General features: G+C 40.4%; 1 protein-coding gene across 5 annotated transcripts in view; it reads left to right on the top strand.

Annotated features, from left to right (window-relative positions):
• Positions 1 to 14,293, top strand: part of ADAMTS19 (ADAM metallopeptidase with thrombospondin type 1 motif 19) — a 115,561-nt gene that overhangs the window by 59,889 nt on the left and 41,379 nt on the right. For all 5 annotated transcript variants that reach the window (XM_060762004.2, XM_060762003.2, XM_060762005.2 and 2 more), the window contains 5 exons: positions 4,834 to 4,974; positions 5,644 to 5,794; positions 7,554 to 7,655; positions 9,628 to 9,758; positions 12,629 to 12,801. In XM_060762004.2, coding sequence (XP_060617987.2) covers positions 4,834 to 4,974; positions 5,644 to 5,794; positions 7,554 to 7,655; positions 9,628 to 9,758; positions 12,629 to 12,801 — 698 coding nt within the window. The remainder of the gene's footprint in view (positions 1 to 4,833; positions 4,975 to 5,643; positions 5,795 to 7,553; positions 7,656 to 9,627; positions 9,759 to 12,628; positions 12,802 to 14,293) is intronic.

Raw genomic sequence — 14,293 nt, 5'->3', positions numbered from 1 at the left:
ACAATCATGAGATAGTTATTTTTCCAAAGCACAGTTTTGACTTTTAATAAACCTTTATTTGTACCCTGCTACCATCTCCCGAAGGACTCGGTGCGGCTTACAAGAGGCCGAGCCCAAATACAATAGTAAAAACAGCAGCAAAAACAAACCGCAAAATAACTAAAAAAAACAAGGCAATAACATTAACAACACACAATGATACAATTAAAAACAGTTGCAGGGCCAAATGTAATAATTAAAATTAAAAAGTGCTGGGCATGACCAGGTGGGGTGTTTGGTGGGGGATGGGCATACAGATATCCTGGATCTCTGATAAAGTGCGTTGGGACATAATGCTAGGAGTTTCCTTATTCTGGGAAGGCACACTGGAACAACCACGTTTTCAAGCTCCTCCTAAAGATTGCTAGCGACGGGGCCTGCCTGATGTCCTTAGGGAGAGAGTTACAGAGACGAGGGGCCACCACCGAGAAAACCTTATCCCTTGTCCCCACCAATCGCGCTTGCGATGCAGGTGGGATCGTAAGTAGGGCCTGTCCAGATGAATGAAGAGATTGTGTGGGTTTGTACACAGAGATGCGGTCATGCAGGTAGGTGGGTCCCAAACCGTTTAGGGCTTTATAGGTAAGCACCTGCACCTTGAATGGGGACTGGAAAATGAATGACAGCCAGTGGAGCTCCTTAAACAGGAGGGTTGACCTCTCCCTGTAAGGAGCACCATTTAACAACCTGGCCGTTGCCCGTTGGACCAATTGAAATTTCCGGGCCGTTTTCAAGGGCAGCCCCACATAGAGTGCATTACAGTAGTCCAATCTGGAAGTGACTAAGGCATGGACCACCCTGGCCAGATCCACCTTCACGAGGTACGGTCGCAGTTGACGCACGAGTCTTAATTGTGCGAAGGCCCTCCCGGCCACCGCCGACGCCTGAGCTTCAAGCGACAGTGATGAGTCCAGGAGGACACCCAAACTGCAGACCTATGACTTCAGGGGGAGTGTAACCCAGCACAGGTTGCCACCCTATACCCCGATCCAGTTTACAATCGACCAGGAGGACATCTGTCTTGTCGGGATTGATCTTCAGCTTGTTCTTCCTCATCCAGACAGCCACAGCGGTCAGACACTCGTCCAGCACCCGAGGGGCTTCCTTGGAGTTAGGTGGAAAAGAGTAGTAGAGTTGTGTGTCATCTGCGTAGAGATGGCAACCAACTCCAAAACTCCGGATGACCTCACCCAGCGGTTTCATGAAGATGTTAAAAAGCATGGGAGACAGAATGGAACCTTGCGGGACCCCACAGGTTAAAGGCCAGGGGTCTGAGCAGATGTCTCCCAGCTTCACCAACTGGGAACGACCCTCCAGGAAGGAACGGAGCCACAATAGAACCATGCCCTCAAGGCCCATCCCGGAGAGTCGTTCCAGAAGGATATCATGATCGATCGTATCGAAAGCTGTCCAGGAGAACTAACAGGGTCACACTTCCCCTGTCCAGTTCTCTGCGGAGATCATCCACCAAGGTCACCAAAGCCATCTCGGTGCCGTGGCCAGGTCTAAAGCCAGACTGTGACTGGTTCAGGTAATTGATGTCATCCAGAAAACCCTGGAGCTGAGAGGCAACCACCCGCTCCAGCACCTTGCCCAGAAAAGGGAGGTTGGAGATAGGTCTGTAGTTGTTCAGCACCGTGGATAATTAACATTGAACAGTGCGGTCTGAGTGCTATTCATTTAGTGAGATGGGCAGGGGTATGGGAGAATTCTCTGCTCTTCTGATAGGTAAGAGAAGAATCCTAATTTCTATGTTGCTGATGGCTGGAAAATATTACCCTCACTTATAAGTCATTTATCAAAAATCAGTCCAAAAAACCTGGGTTGACTTATCCATGAGCCAATGTGAGTACTATAACTGAACTCATGAAAAAAAGGAACCATCCCCTTCTCTGAGGAGAGTGGTGAAAGATGTAAATTTAGACATTCCTGGGAGAATCTAAAAAAGCACTATCCTACTCTAATCTATCCAGCATCATGCTGCTTCTGGATTGTTGAACACCTAGATAGAGGAATGGAGGCCAGAGATGATTGGTCCCCTGGAGCAGTATTGGTCCTTTGGCCTGTTAACAGAATTACATTCAACTTATCCATGGGTCATATCAAAATCCATAATTTTGACCCCCAAACCTACCCTCATCTTATACATGAGATCAAGTTATACTTGGATATATATGTTATATGTTTTTTCTTGCTGTCTGTAAAGAGAAAGTCTGCTAGTAAAGACAGCATGGAAACAGGATGCTTCATAAAGGGATATTCCTGAAGTGTGAGAATCCACAAGATCTAAACTTTCACCATTCACTGAATGACTAATTCTGGTCCTTCCCCTACCATGGTCTGGCACTCGTGTAAAAAAAAAATCTTCTGATAGTAGGTATAAAAATTATCTCTAGTATCAAGAATGTACATGTCCCTTCAACCCTCACCAAAGTGAGCAAGGTGAACTGTGGATGAAGTGGTAGATCTCTCAGTTTGCCCCTTTCCATTTTGGATTGTTCTACACAGTTGTACACTATGTACCGTTTACTGGGAATGAGTCTTATTCAGGTCTGTGGACTCACTTTGAGTAGTTGTGCAAGAATAATAGCACAATAAAGTGATGCCTCAACTTACGAGCAACCCAACAGATTTATATTTTAAGATACAAACCATTGCTCGGTCCGGGTTGCAAGCTGCACACCCAGCACTTGGTGGAAGAGAAGGCCTTGCGGAAGGCCACAAGCTGGCCCTGCTTAAGATGGCAGGTACTCGCATGCTCTTGTGAGAGAGTCAACCAAAGTCTCGTGAGAGGTAGCGTTAGCATGAGAGTACTCATCATTTTAAGCAAGGACTGCTCATGGCCTTCAGCAAGGCACAGCACCTCCTTCTCCACCAGGTGCTGAGCACACGGGTCACCCTGGGCCCAGTGCAGGTCTTGCTCATGGTCTTGGATGTGGCAGCAGTGGAGAAGAGCTGCTCAAGCCCCAAGAGTCCTCCTCCTCCTCCAGGCACCACAGGGAAGCCTCCAACTCAGCCCCCAGTAGGCAACATTGCTGGCAAGGCCTTTAACGCGGCAGGGAGACACATAATAAATTTTTCATTTTATGGTAATTCATTCTGTGACTGAGTTCTTAAAGGGGGAAATTGTGTTGGGTTTTTTTTTTGGGGGGGGGGCTGTAATGGCGTAATTGAATTTAAATACATTTCAATAGGGAAATTTGCTTTGACATACAAGCAAATTGAGTTATGAGCTTGTTCACAGAATGAATTAAACTCGTATGTCAAGGTATCACTGTACTTTGCATAGAGACTATGGCCTATAAAAATTAGGTTAGATATGAAAAATTGATTATATACGTACACGGAGAGCAATGTGATGTAGTGGTTTGAGCATTGGGCTACGAATGGTGAACAGTGTTTGAATCCCCATTTGAACATGAAAATTGCCCTAGTAGTCAAAGGAATGCCTGTTGCATCCTTGTCCTTCCCCCAAGATAAGCTTTTCTCCTTTTGGAGGACAGAGAGATGCTTGAAGAACCTGGTCCGATAATTCTTCTCATTGTTTCATCTATCATTTAGAGAGGTTTTGATGTTTTACTAGGTATTAATGGATCCCAGTCAGTTTTCATGATTAGTATCCTCTGTTCACCCATCCCTAGCTTTCTGCTTCCTTCTTTATTGATATCATTGTGCCATAAACTTGTTAATTTTGATCCCTGTTTCAATCATTCTTGGTTTAATTTCTTCTGTAGTTATGTTAGCCAATATTTACAGTTAATTTTTCTGAAACAAAGATCATGTAACATCACCTCAATATTTTAAAAGCTGTTACCAGCTAAAGCTAAAGTTCATGTGAATTTTTTCTACATTGAATAATCTAGTATTTAAATATATTTGGTGTTTCCCTAAGTTTACACCATTGATATGTGGTGGGAAAACCGAAAAGCAGGGGCCCCTTGTTCACTTTCAGTGTTTAGTATATTAACTCATGATTTGGGGGGAGGGGGGTTGGAAGCAATAACCTCTGTCTAGAAACTTAAATGATTTTTGCAAGTCAGTGTAGACACTAATGAGCTAGATGGAACAATGGTCTGATTCAATATGAAGCCAAATTGTAGATGTCTAAGTAACTCAAGAGCAGCAGGGAAATAGGATATCATGGCTGACATATTGTTAATGAATTACAATGGTGTAGATCTTAGTCATGTCACTGCAGTTCATTTTTATGGAGATCCCTGTAGTTTTGTGTAACGGGTGTCCAGTTATCTTAGAAGATTTGGACATATCTCTGCTCATTCTCATAGAACTGACTGGTGAAGGTGATGGGGGTTATTGTCTCAAAGCTAGGTTTTGTAGTTACAATGCAGAATCACAGTCGACATGTTAAATTCTAAAATATTATTTACAATCTTGAACCTTGCTGAACTCCTGAAATTTAAGAAATCTAGCTTATGTTCAATTTGTTGGGTATTCTTCATGAAGACTGCCTAGGAGTACATTCCATTAAACTCAGAGGGACTAAAAGTGTATTTCTGCCTGGATAAAACCCAGTGCTTTGTAAATAGTCAATACTTAGGCTGGAGTTGCCAGGAATGAAGATGAAATATGGAGAAATACATGTCTAATTAAATATAGCTTCAGCTTCAAATTGTTATCACATAAACCCTCGTTGTTAAGGTCTGCAGTTTCATATCTCTTACTTGGAAGAAATCCTGTTCTAGGAAACACAAAATACTTCCCTGTAATGAACACTTAAAAACTATTTTTTTGCACTTTAAATAAGATATATTTTCAATACTTTCATATTTTTAGCATGGGAATAAATCATGACAATGACCACCCATCTTGTGCAGATGGTCTCCATATCATGTCTGGAGAATGGATCAAAGGACAGAATCTTGGAGATGTTTCATGGTCCCGGTGCAGCAGGGAAGATCTGGAAAGATTTCTCAGGTAATTCATTCAAGAAGTGGAATTGCCTAATGTCAGCCATTTCATCTATTCACATATATTCCGTGAAGGCTGTAAATGTTAAATATGCCAGGTTTTCAGCACCTTGTTGTAACTTCTGTGTTATCTGCAACTTTGCAGAATAACATTAGTGGCCAATGTTGGTCATGGCAAAAACAGCTGTTGTAAAATCTGTTTTCTCAGCTTTCCATATTGTTGGCAATATGGAAATAATCTATAAATATTTTGAAAAGCAAGTGTTGATTACAACTTAATTATAGGGCTACCCATAACAAATCCCTTAGAAGGTGAAAGTAAAACATCTCCCTAGTATAACTAAGACAATATTTTGTGTCACTGATTATTTCAGTTTCAATTCCCCAACCTCATATTTACCAGGAAAATAACGCTTTCATTAAATGTTCTTTGTTTAGCCCCATATTTATTTTTCTGACTCATTTCTCAGAAGTACTTAATTTGAAATAACTTGTCTGTCCTGGAAGGTTATTTGTCATAATTTGTCACTACAATCGTAACACTAATTTAAATTTGTATTCTTCAGGTTAAATGAAGGCAGAAAGGTGTTTCAGGAGGCCTTAAAGGATGCATATGTTTTATATCAGTGTTATAACCAACTTACTCACCATCTTGATAAGTTCTGTATATTTCCAGGTCAAAGGCCAGTAACTGTTTGCTTCAGACTAATCCTCAGAGCATCAATTCTGTGATTATTCCTTCAAAAGTGCCAGGGATGACATACACTGCAGATGAACAGTGTCAGATTCTCTTTGGACCAACAGCTTCTTTTTGCCAAGAAATGCAGGTGACAATAACGGTTTATTTTAAGTTATTACATAAGAAATTTAGTTTCCCCCTTTTTGTATTCTATAACAGAGTCAGTGCAGCGAAGGATTGAAGATTTAAGGAAATAGTGGTTCGATGGTTGTAAAATATTTATTCTATTAGATGCTCAAAGCTATTCTAGATTGTTTCCACCCTATCTTTATTTTTCAATGTGTAAAGGTCAGGTGTTACATGGCAAGTAGATTGTTTCAAATTTCCAGGGTGGAGAAGATTTGAAATGTCTCTCCTCCTCCCTCTGAACCATCTCAGTCCAATTCTCATTCTTATTTTTAAGGAGAAGATGGATTTCTGTCACAGGGAATATATTTCTGATTTGTAGGGAGAAGATCTACAGATAATAGAGTAACACTGTCAGGAAATATATCAGAAGTCCCCCCCCCCCTCAAATATCACAGTTTTCAGACAGAAGGATAAGATTATCAGTATTGAAGAGGAATGTTATTAGTGGAACATTTGGGAAGAGTTGGAACATTCACTGGCCTTTATCTCTTTGTATAAGTCTTGCTGCATAAGGTTTATAGCACATGGAAGCAGTGTGTATGGTTGCCAGGCCTGTAGCTGGGGGGGAGGGGGGGAGGGGTTCAACCCCCCCCCTGAAATTTTTCAGGTTGAAAAAAACCTGGTTTACTCATGAATTTTAACTGGTTAACCAAATCCCCATGCTAAGTCTATGAGACGCAAAAAATTAAGAGTCCCTCGAGAACTGCAAGCACTATCTCAAGCAAATATTGACAATTTATTCACACTGTCATTACTTGCAGCAATAGCCAATGTAGCAAAGCAACCAAGTTTGGGGGGAGGGTGTTGAATGCTCTCATTAAGGAGGCCAGACTTGGTGGAGGTGGTTGACAGGGGCGGAGCTGCAGGCTATTGAAAGCTGCTCTGCCCCCTTCTGTGCTCTTTGCTTCAGCATGAGCTAGGAGGCAGGTTTCATCTCTCCCCCCCCCCAAAATTTTCAACCCCTCCCCAAAAATTTTCAAATCCCCCCCCCAAAATTTTTTTTCTGGCTACGGCCCTGATGGTTGCATTCCTAGTAAGGTAGAAATCTCTAATTCTTACTATTCCATAAAGAAGTATGTCAGTTTATCAGATAGTATCTTTAGTTTGTCATATACAAAATATAAGGCTTCCATAAAATATTGGCTTATTTTACATAGTTGACCCTTATTTGAATGAGTCTTACTAAATGAATGAGATTAGCAAGGTCTGGTTAATGTGGTTGTGGTGACAGACCAGATAAAATTGGCTAAATTCACTAGTTCCTGTCTTCTTTGAAATCAAAGAGCCCATGCATTTACTTTAAAGAAAGAATAGCAAAGAAAGAAAGAACCATTCAAGTTCTGTGATCAACACATAGCCTTTTTCTGCTAAAAATTCCCAGTCTAGCTTTGGAGAGCCCGTAAAACATAAGTGGGACCATGGGAGATGTGAGAAAAGTCCACTCTTAATCGGCCTGGAATTAATTTCATCTGCTTCATTTGCAGTTCCAAACACCAATTCAAAACTCAAAGGCTCTTTTCCCATGGCAGTGGGAAACCACCATTGTTTTTAAATATGTGTCAACAAGTTAGAGAAATGTCTCACCATTTTGATTTTTGATCTACAGCATTGGAAGAGTGCTTGGAAGAAGGGATTATGCTGTAGCTGAAGTACATTTTTTTTTTAAAAAAACTATTTGTATGCTAGCTTTTCCATTATTATCATCTGTTTGTTTCCAGCATGTCATTTGCACTGGTCTATGGTGTAAAGTGGAAGGGGAGAAGGAATGTAAAACTAAGCTGGATCCACCAATGGATGGAACTGATTGTGACACTGGAAAGGTATACTGTTAACACCATATATTCTTTTAAAAAGTAGAAATTGTGTATTACTTTTCCCCTCTTAGAATTGTTTCTTAGGCTCCATCTACACTGACCATTTGATACAGTTTCAAACTGGTACTGAAGAAAGCAATTTCACTGTGCAGTTGATTACATAGAAAATCCTGCAACCTACTTAAGGCTTGAATGGTGATTACAGAAACCACGGAGTACTAATATGCATTAAGAACGTTTTGGTACTTTTTGTATGGCTTTGTTGCCTGGCTTCAGAATGCATTAAATGGTCAGTGTAGATGGGGTCTTAGAGAGAACTAAGATACTATAGAACTAGGATACTTTGACTATAAAAAACTATCTTTTGTGTTCATACCTATTTTTCAGTGTTCTTTATTCACAGTTGAATTCCAAGTATGCTTGCATGGCAGTTGGATATACAGGGTTAGTCAAAATGCATAGGCCAATAAGCCATTCAATTGAATGGCTTATTGGCCTATGCATTTTGACTAACCCTGTACTTATAATTCACATCAATGACTATCATTTATAACTGTAATTTATAGCATGCAGCAGAATGAAAACTAGCACTTTAGGTTCTTATTCACTTGGAAAGCACAGATAGTGGTTGAAATTGAGACACATGTTTTTTTAAAGCAGCTAAGTGTAAAAAATAGGATTGTGTAAAATCTTGAAACTATTAAAATCAGTATTTTTTAGTTACATGTATCTGTCAATTAAAAAAATACCATAATTTTGGATCATAATCCATTCACCTCATTCTCATCACCAAGCCTCACCCAGAATTGTTATGAGTTCTTATAATGTCTCTGTCGGATGGATTTTGCACTTGTATATCTTTTAATACAAACATGTTTAAAAACTTACATTGACAAATTATCTCAAGTGCCTACTAAGAATTCTCAAAGTACCATATTATTCTCCCTGAATTATTTTCCTAGTTTTTTTTTTTAAAAAAAAACGATTCTAAAAATAGTAGCATAAAAACCATTTCAACAAGGAATATTTTTTACTTTTGCCCAAACTGCCCATGTCTGCGTGCAAACATAAAGTAGAGAGGGTGATGATTCAGCATAGAAAATCCAGATATACTTTCACTTGAAACGAAACAGTAGACAGCACATAGATCCCAAAGGAAATAAGTAGTGTGTCTGTTTTATCTTTTGTGCCTTTCAAAACTAGAATGATTGAGATGTCTGAGACTCCACAGTTAATGTATCTCTGCATTGTTGTTTGGCCAACACAGTTGATAGTGTAATCCTCAGTTCTATAGCAGATGTTTCAAATGGCTGCCATAACAAGTATAAGAAAGGAATGGAATATATGTTCAGCCCAGTCCTTACAATATAATTTAAAGCTGTGCTTGTTCTCATCTGTACCATCAATCCATACCAAAGGTGCAAAGGCAGTTGTGAGAACATGGAGCCCCCAGTGGCGCAGTGGGTTAAACTCCTGTGCCGGCAGGACTGAAGACCGACAGGTCGCAGGTTCGAATCCAGGGAGAGGTGGATGAGCTCCTTCTATCAGCTCCAGCTCCTCATGCGAGGACATGAGAGAAGCCCTCCACAAGGATGATAAAAACATCAAAATCATCTGGGCATCCCCTGGGCAACGTCCTTGCAGACGGCCAGTTTTCTCACACCAGAAGCGACTTGCAGTTTCTCAAGTCACTCCTGACACGACAAAAAAAAAAAGTTGTGAGAACAGCATGGATTGGTTAGTCTGCTTGGTGTCTTCTTCTGTAAAAAGAAGCCATCAAAAAGACGTCTTTTTGTTGGTTTTACATCTAAGTGGTTTCAGCATATATGACTACATCCTGAAACAGAACTGAAATTGTATTGTTTCACTTTCTGAAGAAGAGAGATGTTGTGAATATACAGAGAGCAATGAAATTTGCTCAAATGTATTGCAAATCTGTTAACCTAACCCCTCCCCCCGCCCCGCCTTTTTATGACAGTGGTGTAAGGCTGGAGAATGTAGCAGTAAGACATCTTTCCCTGGACACATGGAGGCAGAATGGAGTACATGGAGCACTTGCAGCAGAACCTGCAATACTGGAATCAGCAGCCGACAACGTAGATGCTCCGGGTAAAAACCAATGACTTAAACCTTTTGTCCTTTAGTGTTGTTACTAATGCAGCAATTCCTAGCTAGTTATGCATATATACATATGAAAAAAGACTTAATCCTAGTGAAGGGGCCTTATTTCCCAAGTATTGGCTAAGGTACCACTCTGCTAAAACCACTGGGCCTTGTAATATACAAACTTAGGAAATAGGAGTTCTCCAACATGTTATGGGGTATTTAAATATACGTAGTGCTTCACTTGGTAATCCTTATCTGAAATCCTTAGAACAAGGTAAGGTAAGTCAGTATCATTACTTCTGATGCCTGGACTGAGATAGAGAAAGGGTGTTTCACGGAAAGCCACTTAATGAATTAATAGCAGAGATAAAATTCAAACCAGACTCATAGCTCAGTTCTTTAAACCTATGTTACACATTTGTTTGATTATACAAGGAACAAAGGTGATAGGAAACTCTTCATTTTAAATCTTTTTAATTATTCTGTGTCTTGGGTAATGATGTTATTGTAGCAGACTGTTGAGACTGTTGCCATCTGTTACTCTTAATACAATAGTTCCTTTATAGTACTTTTATTTACTGACTAGCTGTCCCCTGCCATGCGTTGCTGTGGCCCAGTCTGGAGATCTGAAAAATAAAGTAATGAGAAAGTGTTGGTTTCTAATATATGTAATTCCTTTATGCTTGTGAGTAAACAGTATTTCTTGTTGTTTCTTTGTCAGTGTTGATGTGGAGAGTGTCTGGTTTGCCTACTCTGGAATATTCAACATATAGTCCTTCTTTAAGGGTTTCTTTCAAATCTATGATACTATATCTGTGTGTGAGAGAGAATCATATCTATCTTTCTATATTTATGACTGGATGGCTCTTTGTCAGGAGGGCTCTGATTACATTTTCTTGCCCTGGTGAAGAGAGTTGGACTGGATGGCCTTAAGTATTTTCTGTTGGTCATGGGGGTTCTGTGTGGGAACTTTGCTCCATTTCTGTCGTTTGTGGGTTTCAGAATGCTCTTTAATTGTAGTGAACTATAAATCCCAGTAACTACAAATCCCAAATGTCAAGGTCTATTTCCTCCAAACTCCATCTGTGTTCATATTTAGGCATATGGAATTTTTGTGTCAAGTTTAGTCCAGATCCATAATTGTTTGAGTCCACAGTGCTCTCTGGATGTAGGTGAACTACAACTCCCAAACTCAAGGTCAATGCCCACCAAACCCTTCCAGTGTGTTCTATTAGTGATGGAAGTCCTGTATGCCATGTTTCATTCAATTCCATCATTGGTGGAGTTCAGAATGCTCTTTGATTGTAGCTGAACTATAAATCCTAGCAACTACAACTCCCAAATGTCAAGATCTATTTCCCTTAAACTCCATCTGTCTTCATATTTGGGCATATGGAATATTCGTGCCAAGTTTGGTCCAGATCCATAATTGTTTGAGTGCACAGTGCTCTCTGGATGTGGGTGAACTATAATTCCCAAACTCAAGGTCAATGTCCACCAAATCTTTCCAGTTTTTTTCTGTTGGTCATGGGAGCCCTGTGTGCTAAGTTTGGCCCAATTCCATCATTGGTGGTGTTCAGAATGCTCTTTGATTGTAGGTAAACTATAAACCCCAGCAACGACAATTCCCAAATGACAAAATCAATTTTTTTGAGTGGAGGACATAAATTGGACTGCTAGGTGTCTTGTGTCCAAATTTGGTGTCAATTCCCCCAGTGGTTTTTGAGTTCTGATGGTAGCACGAACTAACATTACTTTTTTATTTATATAGATTAAAAGCAGGATAACCTAGAGGCAATCACTGCTGTTACAACCAGTGTTAACCATTTTGTATGGACAAGCTGTACTTACTTACTTAAGGAATCCCTCATAGCCCGAGGATAATGGTCCTCCAAGTGTAGTGTCTTGGTGGTGGGTTCGTAGGTAGCTGTGAAGCCCTATTCTTGATCTGCATGTTCTCCCACAGTGAGGACATCGGTTTCCAGGGTTGGCTTGACGTGCCTTCCTCTTGGCATGTTTCTCCCTTTTGCCCTCCATTCATGCCTCTTTGAATTCTGCAGCACTGCTGGACACAACTGACCTCCAGTTAGGACACTCCAGGGCCAGGTCTTTCCAGTTCTCTGTGTCTATACCACAGTTTTTAAGGTTGGCTTCAAGCCCATCTTTAAATCTCTTTTCTTGTCCACCAACATTATGTTTCCCCTTTCTTGAGTTGGGACTACAGTAACTGCTTTGGGAGACAGTGATTAGGCATTCGGACAATGTGGCCAGTCCAGCAGAGTTGATGGCGTAGGAGCATTGCTTCAATGCTGGTGGTTTTTGCTTCTTTCAGCATGCTGACATTTGTCCGCCTGTCTTCCCAAGAGATTTGCAGGATTTTTCAGAAGCAATGCTGATGGAATTATTCCAGGAGTTGAGTGTGATGTCTGTAGACAGTCTATGTTTTGCAGGTGTAAAGCAGGGTTGGGAGGACAATAGCTTTATAAACAAGCACCTTGGTCTCCCTACGGATGTCCCGGCCCTCAAACACTCTCTGCTTTATTTGAAAAAATGCTGCACTCGCAGAGTTCAGGCAGTGTTGTATTTTGGTCTCAATGTTGACTTTTGTGGAGAGGTGACCTCCAAGGTAGCAGAAATTGTCAACATTTTCTAATGTTGCACCATTAAGCTGTATTTCTGGCATTGCAGAGGAATTGGCTGGTGACTGCTGGAAGAGCATTTTGGTTTTCTTGATGTTCAGTGGCAGGCCAAGCTTCTTGTATGCTTCTGCAAAGATGCTTAGAGTGACTTGTAGGTCTTCTTCTGAGTGTGTACAGACTATGTTGTGCTGTATCAATTCAACAAAGGGGGTTGCCATTTTTTGTCTTCTCTAGTTCAGTTCATGATGGAAGAGAATGCCATGACTCAAGAATACAATATAAAATATGTGAGAATCCTTCTTGTCCTCCTGGAGCACCTGCATTCAGGGACTGGCAGTGTCAGGTCTTCAGTGTGAGGCCATCCTACCAAAAACATGTACAGCAATGGCAGGCTGTGATAGATGAAGGTAAGCAGAATGCACATTCCAGCAACTGTTATGGTGTCACTGTGATGGATCAGCTTCTCAAGGATTACGTTGAAGTGGTGAGAGTCACTGCCTCTTTACAACAGGCAGAGTCCCAACAGGTTTAAGGAGGCTGTTGCAAGGCTTTTTTTTTTGGAAGAAAGAAAAAATAAAACCTTTCTTCTCCTACTACAGTGGATAAAAATATATTTGTGATGTGATTCTCTTAATAACAAGTAATACATCATAAGAGTATGAATTAGCAATGAGCAGCAAACTGTTTTTTAATAGTATTTAAAGCTTGACTTGCAATTACAGAGACTTACAGAGTATACATTTGAAATAAAAATTTGCAAAATTCATGGGAAAGTCTGTATTACTTGGTAATGCCAAAAGAAAACATACTTATACTCAAAGTTCAAGATTAAACACACATTCATTCTAAGAGTAAGTAAAAAGACTTCATTTCCATTCTGATATTGCTTTGCTGCTTTCACAAAATAAGGACTATGCCATATAAATTAAAACATTTTTGAAGCTTCATGACTGTTTGATTGACATACATGTCTTAAACATGCCTGGTTCTAATTATATGGAATCTGATATATTTGTCATTCTCTTCTCAAACGGCATTTTAGGCTTTTTTCATTTAGGTGTGGTCTTCCCGTCCCCCTGTGACTTGGAGACCTTTTCAATGAGAGTGCAATTTCCACTCCCTGTCCATCTCCTCCCATGTGAGATCTGTGTTCCGAATTCTCCCCCTCCCCCTTAATGTTTCTTTACATACATTGCTTGCGATTATATATGATTATAGCCCCTTTGCCTGACTGCATCTTCCTTCAGAGATTCACCCTTTTAAACATTTAGGTTTTTCTCAGAAGTGTCCACAGGTATTTACAATCCCTTTGCCTTCTGCTAAAGTTCCTGGTTCTGGACTCAGGCTCAAATCTTCTTCTTCACTCTGCAGTTGGCCTTCGCTATGCTGGCAGGATAGCCCCAGCTGAAATTGATTCCTTTCTTATATAGTCTCTGAGCATATGATTTCATTTTGCATTTTTCTTGCAGAGTTTCTGTACAGAAGTCTTGTTTCACAAAGATCCATCTCCCTTTGAATTTCTTTCTGTTATCTTTCTGAGGGATTTATAGATCAAATATTTTTGTCTTTCCCTGGCTAATGCCACAATTTTGTCTCTTGGTGTCTCTGCTGCTGCGGGCTTGAAAATTATGTGAGCCCTCTCCAAGTCCTGCCTTTCAATTTTAATGTAATTTTCTTTCCACCAAATTATCAAAGCCCTTTCAAGTTCTGTGTTGCCGATATCCTCTGAGATTTTAAAGGATTCTCAAATTTCTTCTCTTCTGTCTATCGGACTGCTCAGCTAGACTTTTCCCCCAAAAGTCTGTTTCTACAGGATCTTCATGCTGCCCCGCTTTCTCATTTGCCTCAACCACTGTTTTTTAACAGCGTGAAACTCCTCCCTTATATACTTCACTCTTT

The sequence above is a fragment of the Anolis sagrei genome, chromosome 2 (assembly GCF_037176765.1).
Source record: "Anolis sagrei isolate rAnoSag1 chromosome 2, rAnoSag1.mat, whole genome shotgun sequence".
Classification (NCBI taxonomy): Eukaryota; Metazoa; Chordata; class Lepidosauria; order Squamata; family Dactyloidae; genus Anolis; species Anolis sagrei.
This window is presented reverse-complemented; position numbering and strand designations above follow the sequence as displayed.